Source organism: Panthera uncia, assembly GCF_023721935.1.
Source record: "Panthera uncia isolate 11264 chromosome D3 unlocalized genomic scaffold, Puncia_PCG_1.0 HiC_scaffold_8, whole genome shotgun sequence".
NCBI lineage: Eukaryota > Metazoa > Chordata > Mammalia > Carnivora > Felidae > Panthera > Panthera uncia.
In genome coordinates, this window is record NW_026057586.1 from 58,983,767 (window position 1) to 59,004,360 (window position 20,594).

Sequence of the window (20,594 nt, forward strand, 5' to 3'; positions counted from 1 at the left end):
TCTATTTCACAACAAAAGTAAAACTTGCTGATATTCAGTTGTTCTGAGAAGAGTGTGATGATGTTTGTAAGGATCTTTGAACTGCTGGAAGAAACGTATTCATAAATACCAAAGCAGAAGCCACTTAAATAGTGCACTATTTAATGAGGAATAGACGATTCAGGAGGACTCTGAGTCATTATTAATTTAATGCTCTAAAATAGTAATAGGGGAATTATTCCAAAGATGTTTCATGTATTCTTAGACTACCAGATATTTAAATTCTTATAGAGTTTAAGACCTATATCTATATGATATTTGAAGCTATACTGAGAAGACAAAAACGGTTGATCCCAAAGGTGATGACTTAAATGGACTGGAAAACTGGAATACATCCAATTCAGGCTTCCCATTGAATTCATGGTGAAGGGGCAACCGTTGTCCCATATGGAAGTGACTGAGAACTTCCTCAGCATGTTATACTTGCTAATTGCTGTTTGTACACTGGGATTCCCAAATACTTTCCGGTAAGAGAAATGTCTGTCTAGCCGTGGAGAAGCCAGTTCAGCCAAGGCTAATTTGCCCATGGATAACAGTTCCGAGGCAAGCAAAGATACTGGAAGTTGTGACAGCTTCGGGTTGTCGGTTCACAACTAAACATGTGTGAGACACCATCCTATGGAATAATTGTTAACCTTACCTTTTTTTTTTTTTAACCTTAAGCCCTCTTTTGATAAACATACAATCATTGTATTTCCCTTTAATGATGATTGAAATTTCAAAATAAATTTTGTGAATAAAAAGAAATCAAAGTAAAGGTAAATTTAGAATATACTTTTCAAACTATTTAAGCACTCCCATCCCATCCTCCGAGGTTTTTCACGGCTTAAGATACATTCTTCTTGTGTAGTGCAATCTTCCGCGGATGCTAGGTTAGCTATTCTGGAGAGCTATTCCCAGATGGGCTTTGATACATTTTTTGCACTTGAAAACTTTGGACTTTGTGCCTAAGCTTAGATTACTGTTCATTTGCTCATTTATTTTCAAGACAAACTGGGCTCCTCCTTCGGGGTGGCAGCATCAATATGTCCTTTCTTTTGTGGTGCTTCCTAGAGACTTCAAGTAGTACTGGACAGATTTATTTACGGCACGTTCATTTGTTTCATTTGATGTTCCTGTCCCTGATTACCCTGGCAATCGGGGAAAGATTTGTCACCACCTTTGCTCACGAGATTTTCCTCATTTGCTTCAGTTTACTACACGCTATCATAACGACGCAGATGGAATTCATTTCCAATACGGGAACGTGAACAACTGTTTCGGTTTTGGTCTATCATTAATAAAACCCAAGAACAGACGCCAGCAACTGAACGCTGTAGATTTTGACTTCTATTTCTAGCTTGGTAAATGTGCCTTGTCAGATTTCTCCAACGCCGCGTTTGCTTCCTAAACGTGGTGTTTCCTCATTTGCTTTCCATCACTGGATTGAATTCAGGAAGCAGTAGACGTTGGCTTGGAATACGACAGAGAATGTAGCCCTACCAACAGAGGGATGGGTCGATTTAGAGAACAGATTGACAAATCCTGGCCTGTTTTCCACAGGGCATATTTTATATTTCTAAGCGGGAGATCTCGGGTCAGTTTTCAAAAAAAAAAAATTTTTTTTTTCTTCTTAGCACAGACGAGACGAAATCTGAGAGCCAAAAATGAGCGTCAGCGAGCCCCACCCCATTCGCCGCCAACGGACCTCAGTCTCCTTCCCGCCCACAAACAGCCACTACTACAATTCCCAGCAAGCATCGCGCAGTGCCGCACAAGGGCCAGGCCCCACTGGTATGCTGGGAGTTGTAGTGAATGAACCTGACCACTCTTTCCTTCCACTAGGCATTCTCACTTGGAAGATGGTGATGTGCTGCTATAGCAGTTACTCCAGTTTCGTAATCGGAGCTAAACGTGACCAAAGATTGCGCCCTTCTGCCCTGCGTTGCGCATCGCGTCGGTGCCACGGAGCTTAGCTCCGCCCCCTGCCCACACCCGTTCCCTTGACAGCTCGAGCTCCCGGCGGCCGAGAGGCCCAGATTGCGCAGGCGCACCAGCCGGCGCCGCGCTGGGCAGGACTTGAGGGCGGGACGAGAGCTAGGGGCTCCCGGCCGCCGGGGCGCGCACGTAGGCACGCAGGGGCCGTCACGTGGGGCGCCGAGGATCGCAGTGCGCGTGGCCGCGGCGGCTGGTGTGGGGTTGAGTCAGTTGTGAGACCCGGAGCTGCTGACCCAGCCGGCGGCCCAGTGGCCCGGCCACAGAGCGGCAGGCGTCGGGGGTTCGGGAGCGGTGAGCTGGCCGCATCATAGAGCTCGGCCGAGCCGGCGCCGCCGTCGTCCCCCGCCCCCAGCTAGCAAACCGCCGCCGCGGGCGCGCCCCCGCTCTGCGCTGTCTCTCCGATGGCGTCCGCCTCCGGGGCCATGGCGAAGCACGAGCAGATCCTGGTCCTCGACCCGCCCACAGACCTCAAATTCAAAGGTAGGCAGGGAGAGGGCAGCTGACCGGGGTGGGGCGGGCGGACGGCGAGATTTAGGGTGGGTGGGGGGGGTCGAGGGAAGGTCGGCGGCTGGCCGCGAGTGAGCGTCCCCTCCCCCACGGCCCGGCACTTTCCATTCTCCGGCTGCGCCCCGCTTCTGCCCTCGGCCCGCCTGCTCCGCGCCCGGCCCGCTCCCTCCCTCGCCCGCTCGCGCCTCGGTGCGCGCGCCGGCCGGGGCGAGGCGGAGGGGCCCGGCCCTGGCGCCGCCGCCGCCGCCATCTTGCGGTCCCGCGGGGGCGCCTCCCGGGTGCTGTCCGCGCCGCTGCCCGCGCCTGGCACTTGTCCTTGGCCCCCGAGGGCCGTCGGGCGTTGTCTGGGAGGGTGTGGGTGGGCGGTAACCTTAGAGCGTGCGCTCTGGTCTGCGGCGGGAAGGGGGGCTCTGGGGGTGGCGCAAGTGCGTCGGTCGCCGGCGCCGGCTGTCAGCGGCGGTGGGAGGCGAGAGGCGAGGCAGCGGTGCGGCGGCCCTGGACTCGGTTCCGAGAGAGAACCACCCTTCGGCCTCGAGCAGGGCCTGGGTGGAGCCGGCCCTCGGCCCTCGCAGAGGGAGTTGCTGCCTCCCTTTTTACCTTGTTTAGAACTCGCTGTCAGGTACCTGGAGCGCTAGGGAGGCGGAGAAGCCCGTGAAGTTCTCTGGTTATGACTTACCCGGTTGTGTTGGCAGAGACCCAAGCGCGTGCGGGCAGGAAGGCTATGCGTCAGCCCGGGAATTGATAGTAGTAGGTTAATAGTAGACGTCTTCCTGGTCCTCCCGTGTGACATTCCAGCTCACCTTCCGTGCGGGGCGGACCTGGTGTTTGTCTGCTCTTGTTTAGCCCCTTAACTTAGCTTATGTGCTGCGGAATCTTCCGTATTGGTGACTTTTGCCTTTACGTTGCGGTTTATGTGGGGGCTGATGAGGTGTTACTCAGCTCTGGAGCGTCCTTGTATATTTTGTAGCAACGCCTGTGATAAATTGTTAGTCCGATTTTGGTGATTCCCGAGGAACAATCTAAGGGGCCCCTAGGCCCATTTGGGTACTTTAGGGAAGAGAGTTAAACTAGTTTCTTTTTAGGAATACTGAAAGTGTGTGGAGATCCAAAAGCAGATTCCTTGCTGTCTTCGTTTAAGTGTATTGCGAATCGCCTTTTGGATGATTCCTTATCTTGTATTTCAATTTCAGCAGTTACCATGAGAAAATTTTTGTGAAATGTGCAGCTATTCCAGTGCTTAAAACAAATGAAATCCTTCGCTGTTGTACAAGATTGAGTCCAAAGGAAAAACAATTGTTTTCCATAGGAAACGTTTTGAATAGTTTCAGGGATTTTAAAATACTGTCTTCTGGTATTATGAGAGTAATATTGTGTAACTTCTTTATTTTGTAAGCTTTGTAGTACATTTCCAAATATCTTTGAGTGGAAATGTGAGCTCCTTTTCTAGTAAGGGTTTCAAGACCACTCTTAAATATTTTGAGGGGCACTAAGTGCGTCTTATTGTAACAAGTTCATGTGTGTGGCATGCTGTCACATAGCTTTAGCTGAAAGAAAAAAAAACCACCTTTGGGGAATCATGAAATTAACTTATTTTAGGTAGACATTATCTTTGGTTGGAGGAATTTAATGTAAATCTCTATAATTGTATATAACATATTTTTGAGAAGTTAAAAGAATTTTTGCTTTTACTTTTTGACAGGCTGAGTTTACAGAGTAAATTTCTTTTACTAGATGAGCATGTATGTATTACCATTAGGGACTTAGAATCTTTTAAACTGATTTTTTTTTTTTAATTTTTCTTAACGTTTATTTATTTTTGAGACAGAGAGAGACAGAGCATGAATGGGGGAGGGTCAGAGAGAAGGAGACACAGAATCTGAAACAGGCTCCAGGCTCTGAGCTGTCAGCACAGAACCCGACGCGGGGCTCAAACTCACGGACCACGAGATCATGACCTGAGCCGAAGTCGGATGCTCAACCGACTGAGCCACCCAGGCGCCCCAGGGACTTAGAATCTTTAAAAAGCCAATTTTAGGCCAGGAAATGTCTACAGAGTTTGAAGCTTTCTCCCTAGAGAAGTTGTAATGTTGCCATAGTAAGAGACTAATAATAGTGGAGAACAAGCTAAAAACAAAAAAAACCACCTAAAACCCTACACAGTAATATTCATATAGTTCACTTACTTCAGGTATTGAAGAGTTATTACTTATGATTAGAGAACAGGTTCTTCTTGTGTTAGGATGAAAGTAATTCACGAGGACCATTTTTAAAAGTTTGGACATCTATAACCACTTTTTAAAATTGACTTTAAAAAAAGTGTTTCACTGAAATGTTTATAGAAACACATTCAGCTGGGCCACTTAGCGAACACTTACTGAAAGCTTTGTGCCATCCCTATATTTGATTAAGACTAATTCAAGTTACTAGTTTCTGTTTAGGCCTTGAGTGCTAAACAAGGTGGGGAAAGGATTTACAGTTTGTAGTTTAATGGGAAAAGTATACGGTTAAACAGTAAACTGTGTTAGGTTTTATCTTTGCCCTTGAAGAACTCTGAGACTAGTGAGGGAGACGTAAAAGGCAGATAGGTGCTGTAACAAGAGGCAAAACTTGAGTGAAGAAGCCCGGCCCGTTAGGAAGCTTTCTTAGAAGAGGCTTATTTTCATTTTGGGGGGAAGGATTGGGCTAGGGAGTGGTTGTTTACTCAACCCCTGACAGGAGAGAACATGTGGCTTATACTTAAGTACCCTGTCAGTTTGCTGTGTGCTTCTGTTCTAGGGTGGGATAAAGGAGAGGATTGGGAAGGAGGAGGGATAGGATGAACTGGGAGGTGACCTTTGGTGTCATTTGATTCTTTCTTTCTTAATCTTATTCTTCTAGTCAGAGGTAAATCATTTGCTTTGTATTCGGTTGCACAGTTCAACACTAGGAGACTCATTTAGAATCAACAGTGTATGCTTAGTTTGATAAGGCTATAAAGTAATTTCATTCTGACTTGCCCTAAATCACCTGTAAATTTTAGTTTAAGTCTATTTAAAGATAGTTTGCAAAATTCTTTATCATTCAGTAGGTTTATTCGAATTAGTTTGAACTCTACGTGTGACTAGGATGGATTCTCTTAAGTGACTCATTTAATCATTCTGAGAATAGGTGGTGAATTTTTCTGTCACATGCCTAACAATCATCTTGGTACGAATTATCAGCATTTTGCACAATTATGGAGAAACAGATACCAGTTTAATGCATTTTTTAAATACCTTTGTATCTTACTTAAAAATTTTGTTTTAGGGGCACCTGGGTGGTTCAGTCGGTTGAGCGTCCAGCCTTCGGCTCAGGTCATGATCTCGAGGTTCGTGAGTTCAAGCCCCACATCCAGACTTGATTGCTGTTAGCCTGTCAGCGCGAGCCAGCTTCCGATCCTCCGTCCCCCTCTCTCTGCCCCTCCTCTGCTTGCATTCTCCCAAAAATAAGTCAACATTAAAAAATTTTTTTGTTTGATATGATTGTCAATATATGAAAGTGCTTTTGTAATGGTGTAACGAATTCTACAGTAGCTCTTCTGTTGCATTGGTTTAATGAAAAAGAGGTAGGTATTTTCAAATTATGTTGAAACCCTGGCAGTAATTTGACACAGAATTCAGATTTGAAATTTGATGTTAACATATGAGAGGCTATTTTTTTGTCCTTAAATTTTTTATTATTATGAAATTTCTTCCTTTGTAGTATACATTTTGTTTTTCCTAGTTACTAGTAGTTTTGGAGAAAAGTTGGAAGAAGGAAATTTAGAAAATGCTAAAATAAATTGTGAACATATTCTTCCTACTAATAATCCAAGAAAGGAAAATAGAGCAAAACCATTGTGTTGAAGGTGGCCCGTCACAATATCATGCCAATAAAGAAAATTAAGCTTTCTGAGGACCCCAGGAACCTGTGGTGTGTCAGCCAGAGCATCTTTGAATAGCACGTTACTGAGAAGTACAAATGAGGATAGAGAGTACTTTTGCTCTTGGCAGATACTTGGCACATTTTTAGGTGTTTTGCATCAGCTCCTATTTCACAGTGGCTGCATCAGATCCCTGAGGTGATTTCCCCCCTTTCCTGGGCCACGGATGACATCTTACTACTCCATTCCTTAAAAGCTTTCAAGTAGCTCTTGATTGCCCACTGGATAAAAGTCTGATTTTTTTTTTTTTTTTTTTTTTTTTAGTATGGCATTTAAGCCCTTCCATTTTGTGCTGTCTTCTCTTGTAACACCTGCTCATCTGCACACATCCATACTTTCTTGCCTGAGAAAGAAAAACCCTCCTCATATCCAAGCTTGTTTGTTCTGCTGTTTTTGTTGATTAAGGTAAAATCCCTCATGACTCATGCTTAGACCATGTTCCCTCAGATATTTTCCCTCTCATGTTTTCAACCACTGGGTTCTTCTTTTAAACATATAAATACACTTAGTTTTTTCATTTTAAAAAGAAGCAAACAAAATACTTCTTTGACTCCCAACTCCTTCTGGTACATGTCCCTCCCTGCCCCTCATTTCCTTTGCAGTCAAACTTCTTGGAAAAATAGTCCATGTTCATTCACTATCTCTCCTGTATCTCACCTCCTGTTCACTGTAGTACTATTCTCTCCTCACTGCTTATTGATTGCCAACCACATTGATCATTTCCAATTTTTATCTCTCTTTGGCACTTGACATTATTGGCAGTTCCACTTTTTAAACAATTGTTTTCACTTCCATATACTTCTAATTTTCTAATTTGCTCCCTTTATTGTCTCATTTGTGGGCTTTTTAAATGCTAATGTTTCTGAGGTTCTGATTTGTTTTTTGTTTTATCTCTGTAAACTTTCCTTGTTCAGTCTCATTGTTTTGATGGCTTCTCTTTCTTTTCCTTGCTCTCTTTGCACATGTTGGTACACACTCAAATTTGTATTTTTTTTTTTTTTTAATGTTTATTTGTTTAATTTTGAGAGAGAGAGCGCACAAGCCAGGAAAATGGCAGAGAGAGAGAAGGAGGCAGAGAATCCAAACCAGGCTCTAGGCTCTGAGCTGTCAGCACAGAAGCCGGACAGGGGGCTTGAACTCATGAACACTGAGATCATGACCTGACCTGAAGTTGGGTGCTTAACCGACTGAGCCACCCAGGTGTCCCTCAAATTTGTATTTTAATTGGGACTTTGCTGTCAGTTTTAGAATTACTTGGTGACTATCTGGATTTGAGTTGTAACTCAGACACTTCAAACTCAACATATCCCAAACAGGTGTTTTTTTTTGTTTTTTTTTGTTTTTTACAACCCAAGCCTGTGCGTCTTTCCTTCTTTTTAATATTTTGGTGGCATCGTGATTACTCATACAGAAATACTCTGTATGTCTACTAATTAAAATCTGTATTTCTACATCCCAGAGATAATTCTTGAATCTGTACCCTTTAATGAAGCTTTACTTTTAAATTCACTTATTTTAATTTGTTTATACAATAAAGATTTGACTTTCTGCTCTATGTAGTAAGTGTTGAATAAGTGTTAGAATTATAGTTTGAGTAAAATACAATCTTTGTTTTCATGAGGCAGTTCTAATGGGAGAGATAGACACTAATTGCCTAGTTAGAAGAAGGAAATGTAACTATGAAGAGGAGTGTAGTGCTATAAAAATGTAAAAAAATAGGGGCACGTGGGTGGCTCAGCCAGTTAAGCGTCTGCCTTCGCCTCAGGTCATGATCTCTCAATTCATGGGTTCGAGCCCTGCATTGGGCTCTGTGCTGACAGCTCAGAGCTTGGAGCCTGCTTTGGATTCTGTGTCATCTCTCTCTGCCTCTCCCCTGCTTGCGCGCTCTCTCTCAAAAGTGAATAAACATTAAAAAAAAATTTAAAAAAAAGTAAAATATCTTCCTGGTCAGGGAAGACGCAATTGGATTAAGATTTTCTAATATGAGTAGAAGCTATTAACCTAGGTGAAAAAGAAAGAAAAATACAGTAGAAGCAGCATGTGTTTACAAAGATCCTGTGGCAGGAGGGAACATGAAGCGTTTACTGTTACTTAACCTGTTAAAGTAATATCTCATGTTATTTACAAGCCTGAGTCAGTGTAACAGTAGTGGAGACAGCCAAGGTGAGTGTGGTGTTGGTTTGTAGGTTGACTAAAGAGTTTTGTTTTCATCCTAGCCCACTGAGAGATTTAAGTGGGTGGAATGGTAGAAATAGAGGGAATGGAGTGATAATCACATTTGTATTTAAAAAAAGCCATAATTCTGGGGGCACCTGGGTGGCTCAGTTGGTTAAATGTCCACCTCTTGGTTTAGGCTCAGGTCATGATCTCACAGTTTCATGGGTTCCATGCTGACAGTGCTGAGCCTGCTGGGGATTCTCTGTCTTCTCTCTCTTTTCCTCCCCCATTCACACGGTCTCTGCTTCTCTCTAAATAAATAAATAAATAAACTTAAAAAAAACATAATTCTGGTAACATAAAGTAGTATTAGAAGGGAGATAGAGATGAATTAGTTTCCTCAGTCCAGGCAAGAGGTGACTACTTGATTTGAGGGACTGGTATTAGAGATGGTGAAAAGTTCAGGAGGATCAAGCCAGTGAAACTTGGTGGTCTATTAGATATGCTCACTGAGAGTACAGGTATCTTGGCCGTCTCTGAGATTCCTCGCTTATGTAACTGGAGGAATGGTGGTGCTGTGTGCTGAGCTAAAAAAGGAAACACTGGAGGGGCGCCTGGGTGGCTCAGTCGGTTAAGGGTCCGACTTTGGCTCAGGTCATGATCTCACAGTCCATGAGTTCGAACCCCACGTTGGGCTCTGTGCCAACAGGTCAGAGCCTGGAGCCTGCTTTAGATTCTGTGTCTCCCTCTCTCTCCCTCTGCCCCTCCCCTGCTCACGATCTGTCTCTGTCTCTCAAAAATAAATATTTAAAAAAAATTTTACAAAAAGAAACACTGGATATTTGAATGAGGACCACATGCATTTTACTTGGGGTTGTGGGAGAGTGGTAGGATGAGGATCCTCATCTCATTAGGTATGTTAGATGTGTTTAGGACCCTTCAAGATATTAATGAAAAGGTAACTAGTAGGTTTTGGTTATATGGATGTGTTTTTCAGGGAGAAGTCTGGGCTTTGGGGAATTGTTTATTTCAGGTGATTATCTCTTGTCTTTTCTCTACTAGTCTGTAAACAGGCCTGCTTTTCTCTAGTGTCTCTCTAGCCACACTGCTGCTAGAACTACCCTTTGTAAAATGCAAACCTCATATTCTTGCTCCCTTGGTTAATAAAGAACCTGGCATATTTTCCCATTATGTAGATGAAAAAGTCCAGAATCCGCTGCCTGCCACCCCATTTCTCTTCTACACATAGCTTTAGGTTATATGAAACCATTTTCCCAAACGCTTTAAGCTGTTGCAAGACTTTGCACATGCTCTGTCCAGAATATTATTCTCCCTCATATCTGTCAAGGAGTCTCCAAGAATCTCTTCCTTTTGTGAAGCCTTGGATTCTTGCAGTCCAAGTTGGTCACTGCTTTCTTCAGGCCACTATTGAAGCTTGTGCTTATCTGTGATAATCAGCACTTACATACCACATAACATAGTATTTATATTTACGTATTTTTTCTCTCCCAAACTTTAGGTTAACTACTTGAGGATATATTCATTTCTTTTATTTTTACATCCATGGTAACAGGATCTGGCATGGGTGATTGCCCAATAAAAATTGATGTATTGATAGGACTCCAGTGGTTTCTCCTATAATTCCCATGTTTTTCGTCTTGGATCTTTTTTCTGTAAGGTTTTTCATCTGCCTTTGCAGGTAGTTGTGGTTTTAAAATTTTTTAGTTTCGGGAAAGGGATAATAGGGCATTTTGTTAAAAGCTGACTAACCATAGATTTCTTTTTTTTCTTTTTTGTGCTTCACCTTTTTCATTTGTGGAGTGAGAGGCAGGATTAGGTGATTTCCTGGGTGTTCTGGCCCTAAGGATTTTGAATATGTGTGACATCTGAGAACAAAAAGAAAACACGATTTTTCAGTAACATAGACAAAATAATATACAGTAAAACATTGGTTTGTGAGCATAATTTGTTCCGGAAACCTGCTGTAATTCAAAGCTCTTGTGTATCAAAGCGAATTTAACCATTGGCTCAGTTGTGATCATGTGATGTTTGGCATCATGTACTACTCGTATTGCAATATATCACTCATTTATCAAGTTGAAATTTATTGAAAATGCTTGCTTGTCTTGCGGAACACTTGCAGACCAAGTTACCCACAATCCAGGGTTTTATAGTGTAAGGAATTGGGAAAACTTGATTTATACTTCAGAGTTTAATATTTTCTGATTGTCAGTATTGGTAATTTTCTTATTGGTTTACTGCATTAGTTACCTTTTATTAATTTTATATTTTAGACTGAAAGCGAGCAGGGGAGGGGTAAAGGGAGAGAGAGAGAGAGAGAGAGAATCTTCAAGCAGGCTCCACATCCAGTACAGAGGCCCAGTGTGGAACCTGTGGGGCTTGATCTCACTACATTCAGATCATGACCTGAGCTGAAATCTAGTCACATGCATAATGGACTGAGCCACCCAGGTGCCCCTGTATTAGTTACCTTTTAATTTCCTTTAAGTAAGTCCTTCCTTTACCATGCAGAGATGTTCTGTGAAGAGAGTTAGCAAGCACCCTTTTATTTTTTTAGAGGCACTTCCTGATCTTTTTCTTGTGCTTTTGTATCTTAACCTTGATAGATTCATTGAAGTCTTATCTGCCTTTCAGAGGAGAAAGTGGTTAATACAGGATGGATCCTCAACCTTAAAAAGTTGTTTTAGAAGAAAATTAAATGTAAGAAGGGAGCTATTGTATGCAAATCCTTGTTTATTATAACTGAAATGGGACACAGATTACTAGATAAAAAGTTTAAAACTTCTTATGAAAGCTTTCAAACATTCATAAAAGCATAATGAACTTTTATATACTTAAATTTCATATACTTAAGTTTAATGATTATTAGCATTTTATATTTGTTTAGTTTTTGTTTGCTGTTGTATTTTTTTTTTTTAATGTTTATTTTCGAGAGTGAGGGAGAGAGACAAATCGTGAGTGGCAGAGGGACAGAGAGAGGGAGACATAGGATCCAAAGCAGGCTCCAGGCTCTGAGGTGTCAGCACAGAGCCCTAGGTGGGGCTCGAACTCACGAACTGTGAGATCATTACCTGAGCCGAAGTTGGACGCTTAACCTACTGAGCCACCCAGGCGCCCCAGCTGCTGTATAGATTCTGGATAACGACATTTCAAACCTAAATACTTGAGTTTGCTTTTCTAATAAACAGAGACATTTTCTTTACATAGTTGTGATGTCATTATCTTAAAACCAAAAATAATTATTTATCATCATCTAATATTTAACCTGTTGAAGATTTCCCCAGTTGTATGTACTTCTATTTTTTAGTTTTTAAAGTTTATTTATTTTGAGAGAGAGAAAGCAAGCAGGGTACAGACAGAAAGAGGGAGAGAGAGAGAATCCTAAGCAGGCTCTGCACTGTCAATGTATAGTCTGAGGTAGGCTCAAACTCAGGAATGGTGAGATCATGACCTCAGCTGATGCTTAAGTGTCTGAGCCACCCGGTCTCCCCTGTATGTCTGTTTTTTAGCTGGTTTCTTCAGCTTACGCATTGCATTTGTTTGTCGTGTATCCGAGTCTTAATTTTAAACACTGCTTCCCCCACTTTTTTTTTTTTTTAAATCATACTCTTGTTGAGAAGATCAGGTGGTTGAATTGTCAAATAGTCTCGGTATGTGTGGGATGTCTTTCCTGTAAATTTGGATTTAGATTTGAGGGCTTGATTAGATTTAGGTCAGTATTTGGTGGTAAAAATAATTCATGGATGGAATTGTGTCACATCAGGGATAGACAGTGTCTGGTTTTCCCAGTTTTAGTGATGTTGATTGGTGGTAACAGCCTTACTTCCGCATTAAAAAGTTGCATAAATATGAGCCTGTTTATGTTAATATGTGCAAGAAAAAAGATTGGAAAGAAAATGTTAACAAGTCATTGGCTCTACTTCAGGATGTGAGTGTCTTTTGTATTTTTACTTTTCTGTTTTCCAGGACTTCTACAGTGAACTCTTTTTTTATACAGTGAACTCTTTTTTTAATAAGAGAGAAAAACTTAAAATTGTTTTGTTACTAGATAGCTTCGGAAGATGAGATCAGAAGGTTTTCATTTGTCCTTCCTGTATTATTTTGTTTAATTTTTAATTAATATTTTAAGTGTTAAACAGTCTGAGGTCTTAATTTTTTTTAATAATAAGACAAGTTATAGAAAGGTAAATAGAAAACAAGTCTAATGTTTGCAACCTTCCAGTAACAGATCACAAATCAAGGTATATAAAGACAAATAGAAAACCATTATTATCTCAAAGTAGATCTTATTTATATATCTAAATCTAATTTGTAAATCATAACTGTATATAAATGTGTCGTTTCTTTGAGCTCTTGCTATTGGCATCAATTGATGGTCTCTTGTAAGAAGTATGATAAGTTTGTTTGGGGGTATTTACTTCTCTGAGAATGGCTCCTGTTTATAGATTCTGTTAAAGAGCCAGGTGGCTCTAAGCAGCAGATAGATTTTTAGGATCCCTCTTCCCCCAGTGTTGATTGTTTCATGGTGAGCACCTAACCCAGGGCCAACCAATACATATGCTGATGACCGATTAGTCAAAATTTTGATGCCGCCCCTTTAAACACACTTAGTTTAGATGATAGGCTTTAGGTCTTTAAAGCAGGCTGATTTGTGCCAGGTTTAAGCAGAAGCAACTCCGTTGAGAGAGAAGAGGGAGAGAAAAGCAGGCCAGAGATCTTGAGGTCCCAGGAACCAGTTTCTCTTGAATGCAGCCTCTTCTTTTGAGGCCAGCTATACTTCATTTCCTGTGTCCTAGAGACTCTTTATATCTTTATAATAAACTCTTAAGTGTGATTTTTGTTCTTCATAATAAATTCATTGCTTAAACAAGTTTGGACTTCATAATTTGTGAAAATATGTTCAACTTCATGATTGTCCACATACTTCACTTTATGAAAATAATCTAAAACCAGTGTCTTAAATTTTTATGGGAAAAACATTCACATAGATGTTTTTGAAGACTTGTCATTGATATGACATAGTTTGCCTGGCTGCTTTTCACTGGCATTTGGAATGTTCTTATAACTAGAGTAATCGTGAACATTTTGCACTGTTTTTAAAATTCAGGTTTAAATGAACTAGTGTAGTTAATGTGTATTTTAGCTTTTTAAGGGTGTGATTAAATTCAGTTACCATTTTTACAAATAGATATTAACTAAAAAAGAATTAACATGAGAGGACTTTAAAATACTTAGCTTGCAATACAATTTGTTAGGTTTCTTATGGGCCTGCATTTTTACAGCTTTTATTTTGTAGCTCTGTGCTTCCATATATATCCATGTACATACATATATCCGTTTATATATATATATGTGTATATATATATATATTTACTTTAGTACTTGGATAATCTGACATGAATTGGAGTGACTACCATACTTTTAAAGGTATAGGGTATCTTTGTTTCCTGTTTAGTTGTTTTCTCTATTAAAAAAATTACCTTTATAACTTATCAGGGAAGATGAATCACTTGGTCTTGTTTGCTGAGTACTTTTCCCACTGCCAAAAACTTCAATAACAGTGAAATCCTCAGATGTGTTTTTCTGAATCTTTTCAGTTTTCCTCCAGCACGTTACAAATAAAAGATTTTATGAACAAATGAAACTAATATGTGTACATGTTTAAAAGTCCCATCTGATTATAAAATAAGTGCTTAATGTAGAGAATTGAAAAAGGATGGAAAAGTGTAAAGCAAATAAAAATTACTCAATCTTACCACCTAGAAATAACCTCTGTTAACATTTGATATATTTCTTTTTATATATTTTGTGTGTATAATTCTGCATACTTATATTCTCATAGTACAAATATTTTCAAGAATTTTAGATCTGTAAATGGTGCTAAAAACATTTATTTTAATTTCTCTCCAAATATGCATTTTCCTTTTATTTCCTACCATCTTATCTAGACTTTAAAAACTTTTCTAAACTCTTCAGATAGGGAGCACTTCTATTTTAATGAAGATGTTAAATTAAGTAGCGTGCATCCTTCATGTTTGGCCGTGAACGGAAATGTTCTCTTTCAAATAATTTTTTAGGTGTGTGTGCATCTTTTCTTTAGTAGATGGTTACACAGTGGAAGGACATAATTTGTATAAAGTTACAAATCAGAAGGATACTTCATTTCTGTGAAAAGATAATTTATTGTTTATGCTCTCCTTCCTGTTTTCAAGACACTGGGATTGTTAAAGTCAGAGTGAACAGCCTATGCATCAAAAGATCTGAAAAAACACTTCTAAAATGTTTACAATAACTTTATGCAAAATGTTAATAAGGCTGTGAGAATTTAGGATTGAATTATCTGCCATTTTACCATGGAGTAGAAGATAGGCAGTAGGTGAAGTTGATCATAATGTCACTTTATTTTTTTTTTAACTTTTAATTTTGAGAGAGAGAGAGTGCATGAGCAGGGGAGGGGCAGAGAGAGTTGGAGACACAGAATCCGAAGCGGGCTCCAGGCTCTGAGCTGTCAGAGCCTGATGCAGGGCTTGAACTCATGAACCGTGAGATCATGCTCTGAGCCGAAGTCAGACACTTAACCGACTGAGCCACCCAGGCGCCCCCGTAATGTTACATAATTTTAAAGCCCAGAGGAGCCTTGGAAGGTCATTCTGTTTACTAATGACCCCTGTCTACTGCAGGGGTTAGACTGTCCTGGAGAAGTTAAGTGATTTGGTCGGGGTCAATCACCTGGTTAATAGTTTTAGCTCTTAAGCCTCAAAACCAGTGTACTGTGTTACAGTTTTTATGAAAGTCATAGTACACCATTGATGACAGGAACTAGCCCCTCCCTCTCCAAAAGGCTTCCAAAGGAACAAAGAAAATAGATGTTTTGACATTTTACTTAGGTGCTTTTCCATGTGAAGGTAATGAGTGAGTATTTAACTGTGTGATCAGAACACTACTACATTATTTGAAAGTGGTAGAGGAGAAATAAGACATGGTTCCTGCTTATTGATGAATTCTTTTAACTATGATTTTAAGACCCTAGAATGGGAAAATTGATTTTTTTTTTTTTTGAATGGCTACACACTTCTGTATTCAGTGTATTTTGGAGATTTTTTTGTGATGCACTCTCATCATGTATTCATGATACATTATTAATGTCAGGATCCATATTTTTATAATTAATGTTAGTGAAACTTTATAACAAAATATGTTTAGTGTTTTTAAAACCTTCTTGAATAGCATTGAGTCATTTTGTTTTCCAGAAAGTAGTACTCTGTTTATTTGGACAAAAATATTTGTACAATATAGTATTTATTCACTACCCTCTATGCCAGGGATTTTTACAGCTGCTGGAATATGGTAGAGAACAGAACAAAGACCCAGTCTTTGTGGACCCGACATTCAAGTCTGAGATTTCAATGTGTTTGAAAAAAAATATAGAAAATGAAATAAATTAAGGTGACTTCATTTTTAAAAATTCTAAAGAAAATGTTATAGGGCTTTCTTGGATGTAAAAACATAGGATATTTTCTCAGTATTTATGATACTTATTTCAGGAAATACTCAGTTGTTGACCTGTATGTGGGACCAAGGGAAATATATCCATTTAAAAATCATTATCATATATTAATGATTTGACTGCAGTTTCATGCTTTATTGCTGCAGAAATCTGCCTGGAATGCTTATGAATTAGGAAGCAATTGTAGGTAGGTAGTTTGCATAAAATACATATAGAATTTATGAGAGTTCAGGCTCTGGAATCAGACCAGGTTTGACTATCAACTTCCACTGCTTTGTAGTTTATGACAGGTGTTTTAACTTGTTGCAGGCAAGTTATCTGTAAAATGGGGATAATAAAGTGTCTTGCTAAAGCCTATGAGGGACATAATTCATGCAGAGTTCTTGATACAGGGTGAAGGCTCAATAAAGGCTAGCTGTTATAAAAAATTTTTTTGTTGTTAACACTATTTTTACTGTTACTGCCATGCTACTATTACTGTGCAAATTCTTAATTGATATTCTGTATACTATACTGTATCTACTTCACATACATAATTTAGTATGACAGGTACTCAGTGTCATCTTCATGTAACTGGAAAACTGTTTAATCAGTGATATAGCTATTAATTTGCTAAAACCTGTGGAAACATTGAATGAAGTGTAGTCATCACCTGCTTTGCTGCAGCAGAATTATTTATGTGTTTGAGCTGAGCATCCAGCTTTCCTTATTAGAATTTTTACCTTTTCTGTTTCAATAAAGGAAGGATGAAGGAGTAAAAATGTAACGGTCAACATAAATGACTTATGAAGACCTAGAGTCGTAGCATTTGAAACAGAACATACATATTTCTGACATTTTTGTCATTGTTGTATGTTGATGAAAAAGAATTCATGTGACTGTCCCAACGATACTTCCAGTGTGTATTTACTTAACAAATAATATTGAACAGCTACTATGACTTAAGGTCTGTGTTAATTACTTCAGTTCATTCAAGGAGGAAGTGAATGTTTCTTTTTAGGGGAGCTTGTAGTTTTGTTGGATAAGACATGTATATAAAAAAGTAAGTGAGAAGTGCCATTGAGAGGTATAGACTATGTATTGTGTGAATTGTGTGGTCAGTCATATTTCTCCTCCAAGATTCATGCTTTGGTTCATTGTACTGTCTGTTTTTAATCATACAGGGGCTGCTAACTGAGTCTGTTCCTTATAGCCAAGAACGCAGAAAGATCTTGTCAAGAACTAAAGGGTCTAAAAATTGAGTGTACTACAATTTTATGAATATTGGTAGAAAAGATATATGTGATCCCCGGGTTTAGAGACAAAGGACTTTATTCTTCATGACACTACATACAGCACAAGCTTTTTATTTGTGTTAATTTCCTTTGCCTCCTCAAAGGGCAACACACGGGTTCAGTTTAGGCAGATGCTGCTCCCATAGTGGTTCTGTGTCATAGGTGAGACTGTCCCTTGAGCGTAGGGAGCCTGAATCTTTCCTAATGGGCTACATGGAAACTTACCTGACCTTTTTTCTTAGAGGAAGACCTATTTTACTAGCCAGTAAGCAAACCTGTTCTCTCCTTAGGAAGGAGACATTGTTTTCCAAGACTGTTCACTATTTAAAGACATCCTTGAGAAGATAGTCTGGATGAAAGCCCCAGGGCCTCCTATTGGCAAAACATGTAGAAATGCTAGAGGCCAGTAGAGACTCCTCTCCTAATAGGCCTCTGAGTAGGTCATCTAAGTGGAAGTCACACAATAAATTTCATATATTGGAAAAATAAATAAATAAATGGAAGTCACAGAGTTCATGAATTAATGTTCATGTATGTTGCCTACTTATTTTAAGCTTCATCTCAGAGGCATGTCTTTCCTTTTTCTTCTCTCTCTCTTTTAATGCTTTTATTTATTTTTGAGAGAGGCAGGGAGGGAGGGAGGGAGGGAGAGGGCATGAGCAGGGGAGGGATAGAGAGAAGGAGACAACAGAATCTGAAGCAGGCTTCAGGCTCTGAGCTGTCAGCACAGAGCTTGATGCGGGGCTTGAACTCGTGAACTGCAAGATCATGGCCTGAGCTGAGTTGGATGCTTAACCAGCTGAGCCACCCAGGTGCCCCTCAGAGGCCTTTTCTATTTCTAAAATGCTCTATGCTCTGTACTACTGCTTATCATGAATTAAAATTTGATTCTTTTCAGAGTAAGCAAATAGTGAACTCAAATTGATACGCATATTGAGGTGTTTAGAAGTGAGTGTACTGATGTCTTCAGCTTATTTTGAAATGCATTAAAAATAAGATGGATGGGCAGAGAGATGAAATAGATAAGTCTTAAAAGTAAATACAACAAAATGTTAATTGTAGAATCTAGGTAATGGGTATATGATTGTTTACAATGATTTCAATTTCTTTGTATGAAAATTTTCAATACAGTGTTGGGGAAAAAGCCAACTGTTCTCTTCCACAACTCATTTTTCTTTGCACCTAAACTCATCAAGAAAACTTCATTGGCAGTTCGTATCAAAATGTGGATGGGTGACAACATTTTAAAAAATTGTTTAGTCAGAGTGGTTGTACTTTTTTAAGCTTATTGGGGTTCCTTTTAAGATTGTGGGTTTGGAGAATAAGGGTCCCACTATTTAGAAGGAAATCATTGCTCTGAATGCTAGCATTTTAGGTATACTGAGTATAAAGGGTATTTCATGCTGGAAAAATATTTTTAGGTAAAGGAGGCAGGCCATTCCCACTTGGGACCTCCTTCTGGATGAGGTGACTTCAACTTGCGCTACATTTTTGAGATTTTAGCTTCCAGGTTTTTACAGATTTATGTTCAGAGTTTTTTTTACATAGAGACAATATTTGTGTGTGTTACATTTCTGATTTTTAGAATTTGTTTCTGGGTATAGGATTTTGGCTATAACAAAATAACAATTGTAGTTGGAATAACAATTGTAAGTAATAACAATTGTAGTTGGAATTAGAATACTTAGTGACAGAAAATGTGGTGGCTGCTTAAAAGTGAGACTAAAGGAGGAAACAACCCATGTAATTGTAAAAGGTAGGGTTATTTTGACTGTAGCTTTTTTTTTTCCAGTTGATGAGTACACATAAATGTAAACTATTTTGTGTAATTTTCTTGTTTTATATGGAATATAAATAGTGAAATTTACATATAAACAGTAAAATTTCATCTCTAACATAGGATGTATGTATGGTAGCTGTGATTCGTGACTAGTATACTATGAGGTCATCTTAAAATGGACGCTTTCATCAATATCACTCATCATCAGGGAAATACAAATCAAAACCACAATGAGATACCACCTTACACCTGTCAGAATGGCTAACATTAACAACTCAGGCAACAACAGATGTTGGCGAGGATGCGGAGAAAGAGGATCTCTTTTGCATTGTTGGTGGCAGTGGAAGCTGGTGCAGGCACTCTGGAAAACAGTATGGAGGTTCCTCAAAAAACTAAAAATAGAACTACCCTACGACCCAGCAATTGCACTACTAGGCATTTATCCACGGGATACAGGTGTGCTGTTTCAAAGGGACACATGCACCCCCATGTTTATAGCAGCACTAGCAACAGTAGCCAAAGTACGGAAAGAGCCCAAATGTCCATCGATGGATGAATAGATAAAGAAAATGTGGTATATATACAATGGAGTATTACTCAGCAATCAAAAAGAATGAAATCTACCTGGAGGGTATTATGCTAAGTGAAATTAGTCAGAGAAAGACAAAAATCATATGACTTCATTCATATGAGGACTTTAAGAGACAAAACAGATGAACATAAGGAAAGGGACACAAAAATAATATAAAAATAGGGGGACAGAACAGAAGAGACTCATAAATATGGAGGATTGCTAGAGGGGTTGTGGAAGGGGGGATGGGCTAAATGGGTAAGGGGCATTAAGGAATCTACTCCTGAAATCACTGTTGTACCATATGCTAACTAATTTGGATGTCAATTTTAAAAAATAAAAAATAAAAAAAATGGATGCTTTTAGTAATTGTTTGTAAATGTTAAACTAAGCATTTACGTTAGACACCTAACAGGATTTTCCTCAGTACAGGGATTTTTAGTAGTCCTCAAAACATGAATATTGGTTTTTACATAAATTGCTTCAGATGTTCACTTTCTCATCCAAACTGCTTTTCACTGTTGTTTTCAGGTTTTTTTTTTATAGGTTACATCAAGGATCGGCTTTTCTAAAAAAAATTGTTTTGCATAAATGAAAAATATGTATGGTTTGTAGAATTGTCAAAAAGTGAATACCCATGTAATCACTGCCTAAGACAAGAACTAGAACTTGGCTATTATTCTAAAAACCTTTCTTGTACCCAATCCCAGTTACTATCTCTTTCCCTGCAAAGTTGATCCCTATCCTGACTTTAAGGTAATTCTTTTTCTTTTTTTTCTTTCTTTCTTTCTTTCTTTCTTTCTTTCTTTCTTTCTTTCTTT

At 39.3% G+C, this 20,594-nt stretch overlaps 1 protein-coding gene and 1 long non-coding RNA gene across 3 annotated transcripts in view; one reads left to right on the top strand and one right to left on the bottom strand.

The window, feature by feature from the left end:
• Positions 1-650: 650 nt before the first annotated feature.
• On the bottom strand, positions 651-1,980 carry LOC125914829 (uncharacterized). The gene is made up of 2 exons (XR_007455446.1): positions 1,874-1,980; positions 651-1,517 (listed from the first exon to the last, which is right to left on the bottom strand). It is a non-coding gene; the product is annotated as an uncharacterized LOC125914829 (long non-coding RNA).
• A 234-nt stretch (positions 1,981-2,214) lies between these two features.
• The window catches only part of VAPA (VAMP associated protein A), a 44,898-nt gene continuing 26,518 nt past the window's right edge, over positions 2,215-20,594 (top strand). The window contains exon 1 of one of the 2 annotated variants that reach the window (XM_049620435.1): positions 2,215-2,496. In XM_049620435.1, coding sequence (XP_049476392.1) covers positions 2,418-2,496 — 79 coding nt within the window. In that variant the 5' untranslated portion in view covers positions 2,215-2,417. The remainder of the gene's footprint in view (positions 2,497-20,594) is intronic. The other variant, XM_049620436.1, reaches the window with a different exon arrangement.